The 21,884-nt window shown below is 42.1% G+C and overlaps 2 protein-coding genes across 6 annotated transcripts in view; one reads left to right on the top strand and one right to left on the bottom strand.

Moving 5' to 3' along the window:
- Positions 1–13,952, bottom strand: part of plppr5b (phospholipid phosphatase related 5b) — a 99,500-nt gene extending 85,548 nt beyond the window's left edge. The window contains exons 1-2 of one of the 5 annotated variants that reach the window (XM_031873684.1): positions 13,728–13,952; positions 9,524–9,614 (exon numbers count right to left, since the gene is read on the bottom strand). In XM_031873684.1, coding sequence (XP_031729544.1) covers positions 9,524–9,611 — 88 coding nt within the window. In that variant the 5' untranslated portion in view covers positions 9,612–9,614; positions 13,728–13,952. The other 4 variants (XM_031873679.1, XM_031873685.1, XM_031873680.1 and 1 more) reach the window with 4 other exon arrangements.
- A 2,535-nt stretch (positions 13,953–16,487) lies between these two features.
- LOC116397840 (phospholipid phosphatase-related protein type 4-like) overlaps positions 16,488–21,884 on the top strand; it is a 20,493-nt gene continuing 15,096 nt past the window's right edge. The window contains exon 1 of the mRNA XM_031873686.1: positions 16,488–17,144. Within this exon, the coding sequence (XP_031729546.1) occupies positions 17,073–17,144 (72 nt within the window). The 5' untranslated portion in view covers positions 16,488–17,072. The remainder of the gene's footprint in view (positions 17,145–21,884) is intronic.

A 21,884-nucleotide genomic window follows, 5' to 3' on the forward strand; every position in this document is an offset into this window, starting at 1 on the left:
TAGGTAGAATGCTTGATTAAATGAATACAAACCACAACCCCCATCTTTTAATCTATGCAACTGTGCACCGGCTTTTTGCAGCTAAACTGCAGTACACTGTGTAGCGCTTCATGTTGCCTGTTTAATGCGTCCTCAGAACAGAAACTGTCAGTCCTGCTGTGTGTCCAGTTCCATTAGCTGTTAGCTCTGTTAGCCAATCACACGGCATTGACTCTGCTGCCTACCGGCTGCTAACAGCTAACCAGCTCTCCTCCCATACTGGCAAGAAGACACATTCCGTTGTAGTCTGCGTTTGTCATTTGCTAAGCGACAGTTATAGATAGCTTGCAGTACATACATACATAAATACAATCATACATACGAGAGATGCACTGATTGTAGTTGTATTGACGGATTCCAATTTCCTCTTTTCTTTTCAAAGTTCTGACCTACCAATTTTGATTTTATTTCGGAATTCTATCATTGACAGCAAGGCTTTTTTCACCACTGTCTTGAAAATAATATCAACCAACCCAATCAGTGTGTATCAAAAAAAAATCTAAATGTCATCCTTTTCTCTCCCTAATAGTCTCTCCCTATAGCACAGAGTCTCTCCCTATAGCACAGAGTCTCTCCTTATAGCACAGAGTCTCTCCCTATAGCACAGTCTCTCCCTATAGCAGAGTCTCTCCCTATAGCAGAGTCTCTCCCTATAGCACAGAGTCTCTCCTTATAGCACAGAGTCTCTCCCTATAGCACAGAGTCTCTCCCTATAGCACAGTCTCTCCCTATAGCACAGTCTCTCCCTAAAGCACAGAGTCTCTCCTTATAGCACAGAGTCACTCCTTATAGCACAGAGTCTCTCCCTATAGCACAGAGTCTCTCCCTATAGCACAGTCTCTCCCTATAGCAGAGTCTCTCCTTATAGCACAGAGTCTCTCCCTATAGCACAGTCTCTCCCTATAGCACAGTGTCTCTCCTTATAGCACAGAGTCTCTCCCTATAGCACAGTGTCTCTCCTTATAGCACAGAGTCTCTCCCTATAGCACAGAGTCTCTCCCTATAGCACAGAGTATCTCCCTATAGCACAGAGTCTCTCCCTATAGCACAGTCTCTCCCTATAGCAGAGTCTCTCCCTATAGCAGAGTCTCTCCCTACAGCACAGAGTCTCTCCTTATAGCACAGAGTCTCTCCCTATAGTAGAGTCTCTCCCTATAGCACAGTGTCTCTCCTTATAGCACAGAGTCTCTCCCTATAGCACAGAGTCTCTCCCTATAGCACAGAGTCTCTCCCTATAGCACAGAGTCTCTCCCTATAGCACAGAGTCTCTCCCTATAGCACAGAGTCTCTCCTTATAGCACAGAGTCTCTAATACATTGTGCATGCAAATCAAGAGAGGAACAATTCGTAATCTGTAGCAGAAAAAAACATTACAAACTGAAGCAGTTGTTGATTACTTGCAAGCCGGTTAAGAGTTGTGAGGAGTCAGCAGTCAATGGCGGTATAAAACACTAAATAAAATATGTTGTTTTCTAACAGGTCCTTGAGCATACAGTCATAAATGACGACAATAAATGACACAAACATTCACACGAACAAATTCAAATAAATAGTCACCTGTAGATGATAATAATAATAACAGTATCATATTATGTTATCCGCTATAGATACTGTCCTCACACAGTAAAACTACATGAGACGATACAAAAAGCTGCCACAGTAAATATGACATCAGAGCCAAGTATGACAGGCCTTTTTTCTATTTCTTCTTCTCTCTCCTCCCTGAGGAGTGACTAATGAGCTTTGTTGTCTGGGGAATACAGGTGTCGCACTGCACAGCGGCAGCAATAAAGCATGAAAGGACTCAGAGCCTGACACACACACACACACACACACACACACACACACACACGCACACACACACACACACACACACACACACACCTGTTGAGAACATTAAAGTCCAATCAAACACCTCCTAGACTATAACTAGTTGGAGCAAGACCAAAGCTAAATTTTGATTGTCTCTGTCTACACTGTACACAACAAAGGGACATTGATTTTCTGCAGTATGAAGGCTTTGAATACCTTTCCCTACTTAAATAGAAGTTTTTGGGGTATAAATATAAATAATGTTAAATGTGCCACCTTTAAGCATCATCTATAAGAAATGTTACCATGGTACCCTGTGTTAATGGTGTCATCTCACAGTAACACCAGCGCCACTAACGAGAGTTAACAGCATGCAAAGTAGATTTTATCAACTGAAAAAACACCTCCATACTGCTGAAACTGACAAGGTCAAAGCGAGAAAATGAGGTAAGATCAGAGGTTTTATTATAGCTCATACAATTCCAGTCTTGTTTTTGTAGTTTCTTTATATAATGTAATGTTGAAATCACATATTTAATAGCTAAGCAATGGGAACACAGCAACAATGCACCATAAAAAGTGTGACGGGGAAAGAAAAAGAAGCAGTTAGAAGATCAGAAACGTTAAACGAAGTGGTTCTGTAAACTGCAATGGACAGCTTGGGTCATAATTATACTGCTAACATTCACTTTCTCTACCTAACAGGTTTGATTAATCTAAAGATTTGTTTACAACCAGGATCGTCTGATGGCACGTTTTTGCTGATGTCACTATGTGTCCGTATTTGATCAATTACCTTGGTAGAGTACACTGTTATTATTACTGAGAGGACTGATGAACAAAACCAAAGCTGTAACACACAGAAATGATCTCAGACAGAAATCGGGCACCCCCATAACAGTAGAAGACGTTTGACACGATGCAAAAAAAAATCGAATCAGTTCATCCTTAGGAAGTTTGAGCCACATCTGAAGGAATTCCTGGCGTTCCTGAGGTATCACGTTCAGGAGAATGAGACGGACGGACAAACAACATAATGCCTCCGGCCACAGCTGTTGCCAGTGTGGAGGCATACAAATGTCCTCTGTCTACGTTTTCTTGATTTAGATCTCTACAACTATGTAGAGAGGCATAAGAGGTCAGCGCAGATAGAGATTCCAGAGAAACAAGACAAAGCATATTGTCGTTTCACTTTTTGATCTGTGCATTGGATGGATGGGTGGGTGGATGGATGGATGGATGTATGGATGGATATATACATAGATAGATGGATGGATGGGTGGATGGACGGACGGGTGGATGGATGGATGGGTGGATGGATGGATGGGTGGATGGATAGATACATAAATAGATGGATGGATGGATGGGTGGATGGGTGGATGGATGGATGGGTGGATGGACGGATGGGTGGGTGGGTGGATAGATACATAGATAGATGGATGGATGGATGGATGGATGGGTGGATGATGGATGGATGGATGGATGGATGGGTGGGTGGGTGCACTGAGCTTGGACTCCAACCAGACCATACATTTACTCAACAACTGCATCAGAAACAAACTCCATCCAACAGCTCAGCCTTGCTGCTTAATCTAACTGACTCTTTTCTCACCAAGCAGAAAGAAAATTATTTATCTAAAAGCATTTAAATGAAACATAACTCAACATAAATACCAAATATACATTCATTCTTGCACTGGTATCTGATCGGTATTTGATACCCTCAGTTTGGGTATGAGGCTGCCATCAGGTTAGCCTTAGCTCTAACATGTTAATTGGCTCTTTCACAGGGCAATTAAACGGACATACAGAAGAGACATTCCTTTGTTTACTGATGAGTGAAATCTGCCTTCAATCACTCAGTTTCCCCCTGTGACATATTCAAAAGGTAACCACTCAAAATAAACAGATATGCTGCCAAGACGACATCACTCCGACTGATTGAGAATCTATTCATAGGCTTGTTGCGGTTGAGATATGAGAAATGCTTACATTGTGTTTTATTACACCATTAAGCCAAAGGCAGCAGTGCGACCCAGATACACTCAATACATCACACAACGAGGCATGCAAAAATATCTTAGCTAACAAGCGCACACATCACTTTGAAATGCATATCAATCTCTCTCTCCATCCACACAAATTAACACTGGCAGATTTTTTACACACAACCAAGCAGCAGCTATGCGAGGAACATGACATGAGAGGAAAAAGGGTCGATTATCACGGGTTTAGGCCAAAACGTATGGCTTTCTGATTTCTGCATGTGAGTCAAATGTACGTAGCACACAAGATTTGATTTCATCGCGTGTGAATAAACAGCTCCTAATAAAGGCAAAGAGGCAGAGGAGAAAACTTCAAAGTAGCATGCTTCAAGCAGCCAAGGCTTATCTGGCATGTCACACTTCATAAGATATTCACGCAGTGTCTTTCGCGCGACCCGTCGATGTGAAGGCGGATCCTGCAGGCCCGTGTTCTTGAATAAAAATTAAATGTGGCAGGCATGGGAGGAAGTGGAGATTGAGGGCTGGGGTAGCTCTGCAGAAGAGAGGCAGCCAGTGCAGCTATGTGGTCTCCACACCGGAGTCACCAGATCACATCAAGGAACCAAAATCATGTACAGCATTTACTTTTCACGTAGTCTTTCATTCTTATATTTAGTAATCTTCCGTGAAGCTCACAAACTTAATTTTAGAAGAAATTCATAATTCCCAATGCAAACATTTTGCATCTATCCTAGTAGCGCTGAATTAAAACTTTTAGAGATCACCAAAGTCAGTGGGCTTGATCCTCTTTGGAACATGACTGTCTGTACAAAATTTCATGGCAATCCATTTAAGTTTTTGAACCAAAGTGGTGGACTAACCGACCGGCATTTACCTCCCTGGAGCTCTGTGGCTGGCGTGGCTAAATACTACAAATACAGTGTTTCCCATTGATTACCTAGACTGTGGTCTATTTTGTCCCGCCACAGTTTCATTATGAACCAAAAATATTTCTACTCTTCTCAACAGGCTGCCTGGCCCTCTCAAGGCGTATTTCCTCTGCAGAGGTGCACAGCGACTGGCTCTAGTCCAGCGCGGAATTATGCAAATAGTATGCAAATAATATATTTAAGAATTCATTGGATTATAACTATTCATGCATAAATGTGTTCACCACTTTAATGTTACTGCTGGTGAAGACGGAGATCATTTTAACTACTTGATATACTTAGAATATATACTTAATAAAAAAATCATAGTTTATTAGATGATTTATATTTTGTATTAATTACTTATTATCTGAATCTGCAAAATAGGCTAACCAGTAACTTATATTGTCAAATAAATGTGTTGAAGTTAAAAGTACAATATTTTCCTCCGTTATGTAGTAAACTAGAAGTATAAAGTTACATAAAATGGAGACACTCAATTTAGTACAAGTACCTGTAAATGGACTGTACTTGTATAGATATTTTCTAGTCCTCCGACCACTCAAAGCACTTTAACACTACATGTCATCATTCACCCATTCATACACTGATGACAGGGGCTAACATGCAAGGTGCCACCTGCCCATCAGGACTATCTAACCATTCATACCCACACATACACCAAATACACCATTCAGGAGCAATTCTGGGGTTAAGTGTCTAGCCCAAGGACACATCGATATGGACTAGCAGAGCCGAGGATCGAACCACCGATCCTCTGATTGGAGGATGACCTGTTCCATCACTGAGCCACAGTTGTTCTAAATATGTCTAAATAATTGTAGTTGCTGTGTGCCTCTTTGTAGTGGTATTTAGTCTCTGTAGTTGTTTTGGTCTTTTTGTGTCTCTTTGTGCTTGTTTTGCCCCTTTTTAATCGTTGTGAGTCTCTTTGGAACTGGTTTGCATCTCTTTGTAGTCGTTTTATGTTTTTTCCTCATTTTGAGTCTCTTCCTGGTTGATACGTGTCTCTTTGATTGACATTTTGTCGGTGAAGGCCAGGGGGGGCGCTGACACTTTGGTCCCCTGGGCATGTGTCCGGTAGGCCCATTCAGTTATCCATCCATCCCGGAGGCTACGGGCTCGGTTTACGTGTGTGCCACGCGACATAGAGAGGCGACTGTTTGTTCAAAACCAAATTTTTACTTTTTTCTTCTCAATTTAAAATGAAAACAATACAATACATACAAATCTAGGACCTCATGTAGTACGTCTTCGTTTTTGCCTCTCTCTCAGGAGGAGCCTCTTTCCTGGATTGTTGAGTAGATAACTACAAAGTAGACAAAGACTCTCTAGAGTCGTTAGTGTTTCAATCAATGATACATACCAATAAAGCCTTCATGCCTCCTGGTCTTACTAAGCTGTTTACCTCCTCACACTATCTCAGATGTACTGCCGTCTCTGTCTACACTATATACAAGGAACCGTACAGTCTGTTCCAGTGCAATGGTTTGGACATTTTTTTCAAAAAAATTCCAGAAACTAAGCTTGTTTCATTTTTGTCATGTTTTTGTCATGTCTCCCATTATCATACAATTGCACTGAAAGACAATAAACAATATCAATACTCTATGGGACTTGGTGTGCCATTTTCAAAATGCCGGAATGTTCTGTGTGATGTAAAACGAAGCCCAATCTATAAATATTCAACTTTTACCCTTATATATATATATATATATATATAAAAAGGCTCAGATAAATAACGTCTAAAAGGAAACATGAGGTAGAATATAGCTTGTCCCACAGCACTTTGTGAAATGAACAAACAGCGCAGACTCCATGTTTTGTTTGGGACTGAAGCTCAGAGCGTAGAGATTGGGATCACAGTTCTTTGGATGTCTGGCAGATTAGTCAATCAATATCAATATCCAAACCAACAGATGATCTGCTGAGACAGAACATTTCACCTACACTGATTGGGATTCCTCAAATCTGATACTTCTCTTTGTTTCTTTCCAACACACTCTCACTCCGAATGCTTCAAATACCTACGCTTGGTCAGTGGCCTTATGCTTCAAACTGACACTCTATGTTCGTAGTGTCAGTTTTGGATGTGTCAGGGACGGCGTGGCAATTTCCAATCTCTATTGGATACAGTGTCTTTTCAAAATAAATGTCATACGTCTGTGAAAAAATGTAGGTTTACCTAGTTTACGGTTTAGGTTTGGGTTAGGCAACAAAAATGCTTTGTCATGTTAAGGAAAAGATCATGGTTCAAAACATTTGCCAAATCTTCTCTGCCAATGCCAAACAGCTTATTCTGCCATTGACTCTTGTTTGGTGGTGTTTGGTGGATTGGATGATTGAAGTCTGAAGAAACAAGACATATTGGCAATTTAACAATTTATTCAGTTAACAAACAGTAGCCTCAGTAGCATGTGGAAGAACCACACACAGCCACAACAGCCTGGCTCCTCCTCCTCATGCTGGTCACCAGCCTGCTCACACACTGCTGTGGGATGCATCCCATTCTTCAAGAAGCATTTGTCGCAAGTCAGCCAACGTGGTTGTGTTGGTCACTCTAGCACGAACAGCCAGTGTGACCAGCTGATCCCACAAGTGTTCAATGGGGTTGAGGTCAGGACTGCTGGCAGGCCATTCCATCCTCTCCACTCCCACATTCTGGAGGTAGTCTCTGATAAACCGCTCTGTTGGCATTGGCAGAGAAGATTTGGCAAATTCTTCATGGGCGCAACCCACATACTCAGCTGTGCTGCTCATCCCACAAATGCACGTTCCTTACAAATGTGCCACCATTTAAAAGGGAATTAAACAGGCTTTCCAACGGTATAAGATTTATTGGCAAGAAGCATTGTTACAACAAAGAAATAATCTACCAAACACACATTGCCTTACTTTTTGTGCTACGTTTATAATAAAGGGTGAGTCAGAGTAACCATCCTCAATACACCAGTTTGCAAACCTACTTCTTAAAGAATTTAAGCACATACGTTTATGGTATCACCTAAATCTATATTTCAAATTCAGCATCTACAATTCTACATGTTGAATGATGTTCGTTTAATTTAGTCTATAATTTTCAGGCTATCATTTTGAAGAAAAGTGTCGCTCTCCGTGCTTTTTTCTAGCTTGCTAGTTTAATAACTCTAACAAAGCAGTAGCAGACATGCAGCCGGGGCCCAAAGTCCTCTTTCAGGTGTCAGTTACAGTTTTGCAGGAGCATCTCTCTCATCTTGCTTGAGACAGCACCGTCCTCAAGACGCAATTACACCTGGAGTGAGCCAACTCATACATATCCCGCAGGTCATTTGTCAATGCCTTCCAAAACATGAGCGTTCTTTGATCTGAGCTTGTTCGTCTGGGTCCTCTGCTACAAAAATGATTAATAAAACTGTTTTCTGATCAGTTCCACGGTGTTAGTATTATTTCTGCTCTCAGCCCAACCGGGCAGGGCAGATGATGGCTGCCTAAGGTCAGCCCCTTAAAAGGGAGTGTTGCTGTTGTCACCTCTACGTTATAGAGTAACATCTCGACCTGCTCTATGGCAAAAGTTCCCGGGACAACTTCTCTTATAATTTGACGCCACACAAATAGCTTGAATAAAATGTAATATCTCAGATATAGGTTGACTGTAGGTATATAGTGGTAATGACCACCATGAGGCCATGTGACAGTATTCACTGTGAGAGGATGATGCAGGCCCTCCATGCCATGCAACCCATTCCTTTGATAGCTCTGGGTGTTTCAGGCCATCGATGGCACTGTGGCAAATAAATGAATAATAATAAATGAGCCTCACTGATTTATAACAGTATTTGAATTCAATATATCCACACCACCCTCACCCACCTTTAAACATGTATATAAAGCATATAAATGCACTAATGTGCTCGTATTGTTTACCCCACAGGAATAACGAGTCAAGTCGAGTCTCAAGTGAGTCATTTCCAGTGTAGACCTATTTTATTCACTTGAAGTCCCATGAAAACACTAGAGTGAAGTAACTGCATCTCAGAGATGTGCGATTCGGTTCTCTTTCCACTAGATGGTGACATGATACTACTTTTGTTGTGATGTTGTGAGCTGAGTGCTGGAGGTGTCCGGCCCCAGACTCAGAGGGTCCTGTATTTCACAGGCTGTGGGAGTCCCTGGAGACCCAGTACTTTTGGAAGCTGGTACACAGACGTATGACAGAAATGTCTGAGGACAATTGTGACTTTAAAACCAAGGCTGTGTGAACTGGGTGATCCTCTACAAGTTGCCGACTGCAGTGCATGAGACTGGATTTTGATTTGCATGACGGTGAGTAGGCCAGTTCCACTGAGGGGTTGGAGGACCCCAGGGGGCCCATCCTTTCAGGACTGCTTTACTGAAAATAGATCAGGCAGCAGATGTCCCATAAAAGTACTGATAGGTGGGACAAATGTATTGAGATATATTGTATATTACATTGTATATTACATTACATTAATATTAATGAAAAGCTTTTTGACATTTGTGTTGTTGTAAATAGTTACATGATGTTTGTTATTCATGTATTAAAAATGTGAAAACAAAAAAGCACTTTGTTCAAACAGTTCATTATGTGAAACCATGCTGATATTTTATTTAGCTGGGACAAGTGGTGCTTGGTAGTGTAGTGTTCCCTCACTTTTACCTTTTCTGAGCAGCGAGTTAAGCGTCACAATGAAGGATGAGGGCATCCATCTTTTGTATCTGTCTTTATGAATCATGTCTCACCTCGCCTGCCAGTGAGGTGTACAACTTCCTCCGCTCTTTTCTGCAGAGTGGTTTTGGAGGCATGTCGACTTCCTCTTCTCATGAGCATGAGCTGCAGGAGAAGAAAATAAGACAAGTTAGAAGAGACAGAATGTGTGACAGATGGGAATGATTGAAAACTCATTAAACCAGCTGCTCTCTGTCACAAACCGGCTCGGGGGACAAGGAGGGAGTCCACGCAAGGTTGTACTTACAACCAAACGTCATTTATTAAACTGAGGTTAACACAAAACAAACAATGGAGTGTTGAGTGCAGATCAGCTAAGTCAGTGATGGAAAGCATGTGTGGCATGTGCAAAAGCAAAAGAAGGTAATGCAGGGAGGATGTGAGCTGCAGGACGGGAGAGGAAGCAGCTCTTATACCCTGGAGGTGAGCTGAATCAAGCGGACGTCGTCAGTAACATCTTACCTGCATTTAAAAGTGTACTATGGATATAAATCATATTGTGTATTTGTCATGTTAACATACTAGTCCTACGATACAGAACACAAGCAGTGTCTTTGGACAGCCTGTATCCATCCTCATTACAGGATTGTCGGCACATGACTCACTCATTCATTCATGTGCAATATCATTATCAATATGTATGTGCAATATAAATACTATGCACAATACAAACACCTTATATTTCCTCCCTCATATGTACAACAATGCGTATCCAACCACTCAATCTGAAAATATTATAATTTGAGTTTTTGTTGTTTTATACAGTTTAGTTATTTATGGTAACTTTACTGTTTGATTATTTATTGTGCTTGTTTTTTGTTTTTTGTCTTCTACTGAAGTATCCACTTTGCTGCTGTAATCCTGCAAATGTCCCCGCTGTGGGACTATCTTATCATATCTTATTTCATCTGATCTGATCTTGTATAAAATAAGATTAAATAAATACTCCTTTAAAGCTGAAAAATTATGACAAACCACATTCTGCTGGATTTACAAGACTGCTGAAAAAAAGTAGATACAATAAAAATGTAAATTACAAAGTAACACCTTGAATACACACAACACCATAGATAAGAACAGTATCTAAAAACATTGTGATCACGCTACATGGTGAAAGCAAAGCTGTGTTGAAACCAGCAGCAGGAGAGCTAACGTTAGCCGTTAGCTGTGCACAGTCCTGTTTGGCTAAATAGTGGAGCTAACAGCGAATGTAAATTATGATGCGTTCAAGCTCTTTTCCGTTAATAGGAGTATTGGGTGAAGGTGAATTATGACATTATCATGATGCATTTAAATGTAATTTTGTAAAAAGGAGTTTTGGTGAGAAACGTGAATAAATCCAGTTGTTTGAAGGCGACGTTTTCAAAGCAATATGAAATAGATATTAGAGAGGGAATTATGAGCTGTTTAACAGTTGATGTTTTTAACACACGGAGCAGTACTTTATCAGCTGATACGCAAGTTCAGGTATTGGAGTCTGTATTGGGAAGGAGAAAATGGTAATAAATAGCATGATGTCCCCCATCAGCCTCTCTCTCTCTCTCTCTCTCTCTGTGACACACACACACACACACACACACACACACAGCATTTACAGAGCAGCAGAGCACACCCAGCTTGAACTCTGGTGACATTTATCCAGCTGAGCAGCAGTCTGCCAGCCTTCATTAACACAGCACCAACCACAGCAACTCACTGAGAGCAAGCCCCCCTGTGTGGGTCTGTTATTCCGGTCCGACACGTCGCATGTTTTTAACATCTAGCGTGCGCCGAAGCTGAAGGCAAACCAAGCCTTTTACAAAGTACACCACACTGTGTGGCTTTGTGAGGCCATCTCCAGGGTGGAATCTGCATTCAACAGCTGCAACATGACAATGTTTGCAACTTTCTGAAACGGCCACATCACTCAGTGATTGGTCAGGAGTGTGGAGTGAAAGTGGGTGAGGTTTGAACTTTTCTCTCCGCTCTCTTTCTTCATTCGTCGCACAACTACAGCTGTCACTTTTCATGTGAACAAGTCAAATGAGTTGAGATCAGTGGAGACCCCCCCCTGTTAGGAAGGTGGCTCAGTGAATTCATAGCACAATAGACAGACAGGGCAACGCTCAGCACAACAGTGACAAACAAAACCATCATATGCTTCAAAACATATTCAAAGCTATAAGCTAACTAGCTCAAACAATATAGCTCAACGTGAGAGAGGTTTTCAATTGAGAAAACCTAAAGATATGCACTCTTAACTAAATCTAATGCATTAGTCACAGCAGCAGTCACACATCTGAACAAAAGAGAGAAGGTTAGCACAAGCTCCACAGCCGGTGTTCACAACGGGACCAGAGCTTTCCTCTCTGATGAGCCAAGTCTGGAGACCAACAAACCCTCATTTCCTTTGTCTCCTCTGTTTCCCCGGTACGGCAACAGGTCATGTCAGCCATGGAGACCCCACACAGTTTGTTGGTGGTGGTGAAAAAGTGCTGTCCACCAAGCTGTATCATATTCTATGATAAGGCCCACTCGTTCAGTCACAATAACTACACTCTTGTATGCTTAGGCTTGTAGTTTATCTCTCATTCATCCTGACAGTCACTCCTCACACATGCTTGTGTTATCTTGCTGCAGCTCTAAAGTGCCAAAGACGTTCAGCCCAAGACGTCATAATCACATAGCTTAAGCCTATTATCTGTTATAATAAACAATTATCTTTACTGGCTGACACATACTGTGATACTGAAAGGTCAATACCGTGTCAAGTGGTCTGCTTCCGGCGTAGCATCCCGACCATAAAACTGTCAAACATCTGCTAGATACAAAAGAAAGAGCAGAGCTATCACAACTCAGTACTGACAACCTCGTTAAATAACCGACTCGATCCCACCAGGAAGAGTCAAAGCAGGCCTCCAGTTCAAAGGCTCACGTCTGTGGAACGAGACATCTGTCCATCACAACGCAATCTGATGCTGAACTGGTAAAGGTAGCAATGTGTCTACCAGATAATCAGAAGAAGAAGACAGTGAAGAGGGGAGGGTGTCCGTGGAGCTGAGTGGATGTGATCATGCCTTGAGTTGATACGAGTTGAGTTTCCCACAGATCCTTACATGAAATAAAGATGAGTCATTTAATTTGGAGATTGATAATTCTATTTTCTTAGCCTGTCTTTAAATGATGAATTTATGATTGAATATAACGACGATTTCAAAGATTACTGGTCCTTCTGTTGATTGTGAAGTGACCACTTGTTGTGGTGCTACAATACCAACGCAAACAATGAGCAATGACACCAACGCACTCATTGAAAGAGTTACAACATTTTCAATTATTAATCACCCAGCAGTAAGGGTTGACTGATTCCTGAGTCACACCCATATTCACTTGTTTCATGGATATTGTGACAGCAAACTCTCTGGCAGAAGAGACCGCCATATTTGTTTTCAAGTGACTCTTTTTTAAGGCTCTGCTCGTGTGAGACAATAACAGTATAATGTAATGCAACAGCTCAAACATCTGTATCCTTTCAGACAGCTACCTGACATTTTGTGTTTGTATTCATTATCTGTATTATTTTAAAGGAGTACTTTAGAAATGTAGTATTGCGCGTCCATCAAGTTGGGGGACTTGTGAGAGATACATCTAAGTGGTGAAATTCAGCAGCAGAGGGTGAACGTCTGGACTTTGAATCCCTAGTATGGGTCAAATTTCAAAAAATGGGGATTCTCCACTTGTCATGATGCAACTTGATAGCATCTCTTCATCACGTCCAGAGAGACGAGGACACGACATGACACAACTGTTTTCACAGGCTGAATAGTAGCCTACTATATATAGTGAGTTAACTAACCCTGATAAATAAAATAAAAATAAAAATACTATTCTGCTCTCTCCTGTGACTGACATCAAGTTATCACACTGACCACGGGTATAATCAGCTTCCGGAAGGAGCTATGTTGGATCCTACAGCTGTGGTGTACGTGAACGCCACATGTAACGTCAGTTCACTGTAGTTGTAGAAAGTGAGTTTATTACCCTCAACGATAATCACGTCGTGTTTGCGTGTCGGTGTCGCTAGTTGCTCTGATGACTATCGCCAACCTGGAGCAGACAGCGGCTCACTAAAGCTCTGTTTCACACTGCTGCACGCACTTGCTGCTGTCGCTAGCCGGGTCCGCGGTGGAGACGAGCGGCTGCACAGCTGAAGGACACCGGGGTTGGGGGGGTTCCTACCTTGGACAGCGCCAGGAGTTTGCGCAGGCTCTCTGGAGTCACAGCCGGCTAAACAACAACAACAACAACACAAAAGGCACCGTTTTAACGTCCTAGCAGCAACAGCATCATCCGGGTACTACCGGCTCCGGTAGCTTCCTGCTTATCTCTTCACACTTTTTTTCCGCATCTTCGCTGTTTTAATTACCGGATGCTTAGTGGCGTGCGTGCAGGGTTTTTCGCATACTGACACGCATGCGCGGCTCAAGTCAGCCTGTGGTGGGGCTGAGGTGAATGCTGCCTTCAAGTAATGAGTAAAGTACGGTAAAACAGAGGGATCACCCAGAGAAATAAATACACGGAATAAAATGTAACAATACATATGGAATTTGAAAATAATAATATAATGAAATTAAGAAAAAAAAAAACAAGTGAGATGATTAGAAAAATAAATAATAACATATATGTGTGTGTGTGTGTGTGTGTGTGTGTGTGTGTGTGTGTGTGTGTGTGTGTGTGCTTTGATCAACCTGTTTCTTCTTGTGTATTCACTTAAACATTCTCTATAAAAATCACGAAGTGCAAAAGAACCTTAACCTTAAATGTTCAAATTACCTCCAGGAAAACAAATTGTCATGCAGTAGCATAGCTGTAACTTCTGGTTGCAAAAAACCAAGATGGCGACAGCCAATATGCTGAACTCGAGGCTTCAAAACGGCAGTCCATGAACCAATGGGTGAGGTCACCACGACTACGTTCTTCCTCCAAATCTGGTGTTGTGGTCTGGAACACAGTTGGATGCAGAAAACATGGCCTATGAGAGGACAGCTAATCTGTACAGGCAGAGAAGCGTGGGTGTATGCCAAAGGTTCACCCAATGGAGGTTGGCTGGACTGTGTTTAAGAGGGGGAGCCTAAAGCAGACACTGCAGCCAGTTTCAGTCAATGTCTGTGGGTGTATTTTATTTATTGTTAAGACAGGTCAAGGGATATAATCGGGAGACATATCTCCTAGCAGACACTCTTGCTAACTAGTGGACATTACCAAGACTAGTAGAACCAGATAGTGATGATGACTGCACCACTGAGCAGAACATGGCATTCATATGATGTTGCCAATAAAGCCAGTATAGGGCCAGTCACTGTAGATCAGCAGTATCTGCTCTTTGCTTGGATGAGAATATGATTTAAAGGCAGGTTAAAGGTATGTTTGGTCAGGGTTAGAGAATGGTAATTATAATAATAATAATAAAATGTATTTGTAACTCGCTTTAAAAGATACATAAAAGCATTTCACATGGTAAGGGCTCAGTAGATGTATGAAGACACAGCCTGATACCCACTGCATGGCCTGTTGATAGATCATCATTTAACATAAATACTGAGCTTTCATAGGAATGCTTACCAAACTTATGGCATATTTTGTTATGTATTGATAAATGTTCCTTTCTGACACACAAATAGTATGTCTTTAGAAGGGGAAGGAAATCCTTGATCTTTAATTATCTCCCATTGTAACTTGACGTGTCATATCATTTGTTCATAAAGACAGTTGTATTTACAGCTTTAGCTCCCAGACTCATGTGTCTGACCTTCATAAACTTTTTTACTTTGAGTTTTTAGATGTCCGGGCTTCGAGTTTACCATGAAGGCAACGTTGCCCCTATCTGTGTCTGTTCCAGCATCACACTAACGTACTGTGGATGTGGTGTCCATTTACCAGGACAGCAGTCATGGAGCAGTGGGAAGAGACCTTGGCAGGCAGCTAGCGTGTGAAAGCTGAGATGTTAAACCTCACGCTGTACCACAGGCTCTGTGATGACAGCTTCTCTCATCACAACAACACACTGAAATGTTGACTGTTAAAAATGATAACTAACATATGATCGTTTGGTCTTTTGAAAGCAGATGCTGCTAGTTTTATATTGACATGGCATGTTATGTGTGTGGGATCTGATCAGCATTAGAATCCATTCATGTTGTAGATGTCCTCTGATCAATCAGTGCTGTAGAATAATCTCTACTGTAAAATAGTTTGCAAAAAGCACATCATATCTCTCCTATCTATCATCATTAGTTGAAAACCTTTTGCTATTTAGGTATGAATGTGTGTGAATGTGTCAATCCATACCTTATTAAAGTCTTCTTAGTCTTCTTTGCACAGCCTGAGCACTATTTTGAGATACTAAGTGATGATTTTGGAATATTAAGTCATTATTTTGAGATACTAAGTCATTGTTTGACACACAAACTCGTAATTTTGGGATACTAAGTCATACGTTTAAGATACTAAGTCATTATTTTGAGATACCAAGTCATTATTTTGAGATACTAGATCATTATTTTTGAGATACTAAGTCATCATTTTGAGATACTAGGTCATTATTTTGAGATACCAAGTCATTGTTTTGAAATACCAGGTCATTATTTTTGAGATACCAAGTCATTGTTTTGAGATACTAGGTCATTATTTTTGAGATACCAAGTCATTGTTTTGAGATACTAGGTCATTATTTTTGAGATACTACGTTATCATTTTGAGATACCAAGTCATTATTTTGTGATTCTAACTCATTATTTTTAAATTATCATTTTAAAATCATTTTGAAATGGTAACTCAATATTTTATATTACTATTTATGGAAATTATTTTGAAATGCTAATTCATTTTTTGTATATTATTATTTTAGGTAATTTTTTTTTCATCCCAGTGACGAAAATGGACTTCCGCTTTGCGGCTGCATGGTGGCGCTGCTGTAGGTGAGGAGAACTTAGACGGTACCGTGGTTTCAAATATGATCCTGCAATCACAGCAATAACCGCCCATGGAACAGTGAACACCAATCAGGCTACTTCGTGACACAGGCACGTGAATATTAGAAGCTTATAAAAAATAATGTTAGCTGCACGTGCGCCTAGATGCGCTGACAGGATGTAGTGAGACAATCATATTTTGTCTTAAATGTGGGAAAAGGCTTTTTTCTTTTCTGGCAGTCTGATCCATCCATTGTCAGTGCCAGCAGCAGTCATATGCTGTCAACCACCTTCCTCCCCAGTGCGCCTGCGCTCCCTCTCCTCTCTCTCTCTCTCTCTCCCTCCCTCCCTCCGTCGGTGGCTTCGTTCTCTACCTGACAGCTCGTCGGAGGACGTGCACACAGCCGAGCCCCGGGCTCCTCGCTAGCAGTGATAAAGGGCCGCGCGGGTCTGTGTATCGGCAAGGGGGAGTCTGGGCCGGATACTGACCAGCTGTCGTCCCCGAGCATCCGGCTCCGCGCAGCGGCATGGAGCGCTCCTGATCCCGGCAGGACGCCCGGAGAGCTCAGCCATCCTTCCCCGCGTCTCATCTTGGATATTTCGAGGCCCGGCCATGTCTGCGAGAGAGAAGGGGAGCCTGACCAAAGACAGTGTCAGCCTGCTGCCCTGTTTCTATTTTGTAGAGGTGAGTTCACGCTGCATGCTTCTCATCCGGAACCGATCTGTAACCCCCCCCTATCAAACCATACTAGACTCCTATTATGTAGTCGTGTATAATTATCGCCAAAGATCCAATAGATGGGCTTCCTATGACGATCAGCTTATGAGTCACTGATTCTATTTTAATATGTAGGTCACAGGGACATGCAATGTGCATATGCGGTGCGTCCAGGTGCGTTTCCTCCACTGCAAAAGCCTATAGGATGTATCACAGTATTCATCCATCACCTGCACACAGTCACCTGTTCTCACACTGTAGACAGGCTACATCACCAATAGTGCAAAGCATTGTTGCTCTTGTATTCCGTGGCGGTACGGTAACAGTTGGACCCACACACTGTATGCATTCACATAGAAGACACGACGCCCGGTGAAGGACGGGGACACGGACACACACTTCTTTGTGTCATTATTTGTTTCTCTTAAGTTTTCCAGCTGATCCAACAGAAGACCGTGATCATTCTTATTAGTCCTTGCAATCATTTGGATTCAAACATATATTGTTGATCATTCACATCATAGTTTTAACTTGAAATGGCTGCAGCCTCCACACGGGAGAATAAGCAGCCAGATGCGTAATGCAAACATTCCCACAGTGTTAAATGTGAGTCTGTGGTGACAGGACGGGTCAGCTGCCATGCATGTGGATGATGTTGTTGTTTTTTTGCATTTTGTATATTAGGACGATAGGTTCATCGGAAAATAATGAAAAATGAGCCGATGATGTCAAAGATCTCTGTGCAGATTGCAGTTGATGTTTAGGTGACTGTCGCTCTTCCCCCCCTGCTGTGCTCTTTATGCACGCTCTAATTCACCGCTGGCCTGTGGCTCTGCCATCAAACCGGCCTCTCGTACATTACCAGAGTTGCCTCTAATGCTGTGTGATGGATGCTGTTGGGACGGCCGCATCATCCCCGTGGATTCCTCTCGCAGCGGGTTAGGGGGTTCCCTCGATTTTGTTGTGTTATGTTCGGAGCCTTTCATTTACATTTCAATGCGCCCTCACTACGATTACCGGGCCAGAGTCTGAGCTTATCGAAGCGCTACGGCTCCTGCTCACTGGAGGATTCTGCTGCCCTCTATTTTCTTTTTTTCGCAAACCGCAGTAAGCATTTAAACTAGGCCAATGCTAGAAGTTAATTCTACTCAGTGAACTACAGCACTTGTGCATATAATTAGGGCTCTGTCGGCCTCATTCCCTGAGTGTGTGTCAGTGGCTGGTAGGCAGAGAGCCGAGGTGGTGGCCCGCTCGGCTCCATCCCATCCTGCTCTCCTGTCAGCCGTGACTGCAATGTCCCATAAAAGATGTGGAGAGGAGATCAGAGCGTGCCAGTCATGATGGATCCCACCTCCCCCGGGGAGATTTACCCTCTTCAATCAGACTCACGGATACCTGCCTTGTGAATTCTTAATGCCCACAGCTTAGAGCCAGAGAGAAGGAGATGTAATACTACACCTAAATGTTCAAAACAATACTGTGCTTTGATGTGAGGGTTTGGGTTTTTTATTCGATTGAACAGACCTTGGTTGACATCAGGTTTTCAGGGACTTCTACATTATTAAGAACCAAGTCGACCAATTAGATTAGATTAAGAATGGAGATGTCATCTCCCCACTAAAGCTACATCCATGCACACATACTGGCCAGTGTGGTAGTTGTGAATTCACATAGAGACGTAACACCTCTTAAAGCTAGGGTTGGTAATCTTGAGAAACTAGCAAGATTATGCTCCATAAAAAAACAAAAACAGCCCAGTGTTGCCAACTGTTCTCCAGTAAAAGTAGCTTGCATCACTCCCAAAGCCACTCCCCCAAAATGATCACTATGAACGTCAAAAACTGACATGGCTGTCGTTGGTATTCACAGCTGTCAAGCTAGCAACTTCTGGAAGACTCCGGTGACGAGCGATGCGTGCACGTGCAAATGATGTGGTGCTCTGTAATCTCTGCTAACTGGCTCATCACAGCAGTACGACTGTTCTACACCAACACTCCCAGAGCGAAAGCTTCCTGGATCGCTTTAACAAGATGGCAATGTTAGGACAACCAACCCGAGGAACGTGCTTCTGTCAGCAGTCATTAGAATTCATCTTCTAAATGTTGCTTCCCCCCCCCCCCCCCCATGTTAAAAGTAATGTCTGCACCGCTGCTGTTATGGTTAATATAAGAAGGTTGTTATTCAGCCGAGTTATATTTTCTGTTTACCTTAACGGCCATGTATGAGTGAGAAAATGGCTTTAGCTAACGTTCCAGATGTTACAGTCGTTGCCCGGATGCTGATGCACTTTGCTATGACGTATGGTGATCAAATGAATGTGTCACAGCAATCCGTTTGACTTCAAGGTCCAGTATCTTTCTGATCAGGCATCCGACAAATAGGATATATTATCTTGTTACTCTGGTCAAGAGAAGATGATTGAATTCATTATTGAGATATTAATGAGACATGTTTTTGATATTTTGTGGAGTAAATTAATTGTTATATTGATCAGGAATTAAAAGAATTTTACAATAATCTCTGATTATTGTAAAATGTTAGAGCAGCTGTTCCTGACCTGCAGTGGAAAAAAGCAACGACTGGTACATTTCCTTTGTTTTAAACAGCCAAATGTGATTCAAATCCAAAATGTCTCTTTGGGGTTCAGCCCTAACGTTCCTCATATCAACTTCATGAAGTGAGAACATGTCACACGTGTAGGATCTGGTGTGATATTTATCAGCTGGATTGACTGGACCTTTTCCAGTTTAGTTTGAAGTGTATGTAATCAAAACAAACCAAAGTCAGTATTACCGTTCCTGGTAATAGATCGTGAGCTGGTTGTATTAGATTGAGATTCCGTACGAGGCGTTCAGGAGCAGCTGCAGATGTGATCCCTGTGCTCGACCGTAACGGACCGGCTGCTCTACTTTAGTTTGGACTGAGTGGTGAAGTGCAGCGAGGCTCCACTGTGAAGCCTCAGGCGGGTTTTCCTGCAAAGTGGAACAAATGGAAGCATGAGGAGGAGCCGAACAGCAGGGCAAAAACAAAGGATGAAATCACATGTTTAATTGTAGGGAGGGACATTAGCCCAGAGGAAGAACAAAGCCTCTGGTGCATCTGCAGCAAAGGTCAACGCTGGCTTCTGTTACCACACGACTGTTTACTCACTGAGCTTGCGTTGATTGTAATAGGACTCACTGGACTACATGTTGAACCTTGTGTTTTACTATGACTATGTGCAAAGGTGATGAGGGCAGACGAGGCCAAAGACAGGCTTCATTCCAGCAGTAATGTCAACAGCTATGGAGTCCATAGCTTCAACTTTGGGCTCTTGTACTGAGTTTAATCAGAAACACGTTGGTTGTCTAGATATGAATGGTGATGACACGGCTGACAAAGTCACACCCTCACAGCATGGGAAACAAACGGGAGCCGTGTTTCAACACAGTCCACCACGGGTGACAGTTGCTCCAAGAACAGGGGACCCCGTCCCTCCCTGCAGGGAGGGGGGGGTACAGTGTGCTCTAAGGGCTGCTGGGGCTGCTATCAACCCGAGCCTTTCCAAGCCGACCTAGAGCGGGTCGTGGTGCGGGTGGAGCCCGGCGAGTGCCAGTTTAGAAATATTCTCGGTAAACTACTGCCAACAGAATCGGACCCGGTGGCATGTAAGAACTATATAGACACACACAGTCTGCTCACTGACAGTCAGTGTTTGTGCACTACATGTTGTGCACAAAGTGCTGTCTTTTTGCTTCAACGTGTGTGTCTGTGGCTGCAGCTGCTGTGGAGTCTTTGGAGAAGTGTAATGTTAATGCTTAGTGCTTGTTGTACCTGCCGTGCTGTCAGAGCTCTTTTTATTTATTGTTGCTAATTTTTCTTCATAATCTTTTCAGACAGATTGTGGTTAATTCTAGTGATGCTACTTTGGGGAAAGCAGTTTAATCGATATTTAAATTGAATTGCAAAGTGAATTCTTTGTTGGTATAATAATATCACAGGTACAGTATATCATGTAACATCATCATGTGTACGATTACTTATCAGTAACAGGACTTTAACTTGAGTAGACAGTAATGTTCCATCCCTGGGCGAGCTTCTCCAGCAGCACCAGGACAGCTGTCATTATGCTCTGGCTATACTTTAAAAATATATTTCCAGACACACGTACGTTTTCCTTCCACAAACCCAAACAAATCCCTGACAGGGAAATGACTGCTTAATGCAAATAAAAAGAATCAGACATAACCAACATTAAGTTCATAAATGCGCCTTTTGTTGAAATTCTATCCATTTGTGTAGACTGCAAAAAGTATAAGACAATCAGGAAAAACACAAAAACCTTAACATGGAATGTTTAACTCACTTTATATTAATCTCGTCCTGGAAAACTGTGTGTACGCTGGTTTGAAGTATGCGTGAGGTGCTCACAGTTTATGCGTGGGAAACGGTATATGCCTGTTTTTGTGTGAAGGCATCGTTTATACATGTGGCCCCAGGAGGCCCCGCTCACCTTTTCTTGAGCAGGAACATTTCAAGTCTTTTCAGATAACCAAATTTCACTGCTCCACAAAATAAAAGGACTATTTCTTGGGTAACAAGTGATTTTAGTGTGAATTTTAGTGGTGGCCTCAGAAGTAAAATAAAGTTGTCTTTTTACCAGATTTATTTATTTATATATATATATATATATATATATATATATATATATATATATACACACACACA

Source organism: Anarrhichthys ocellatus, unplaced genomic scaffold (genome assembly GCF_004355925.1).
Source record: "Anarrhichthys ocellatus isolate YVR2014 unplaced genomic scaffold, GSC_Weel_1.0 scaffold73, whole genome shotgun sequence".
In the NCBI taxonomy this organism is placed as follows: domain Eukaryota; kingdom Metazoa; phylum Chordata; class Actinopteri; order Perciformes; family Anarhichadidae; genus Anarrhichthys; species Anarrhichthys ocellatus.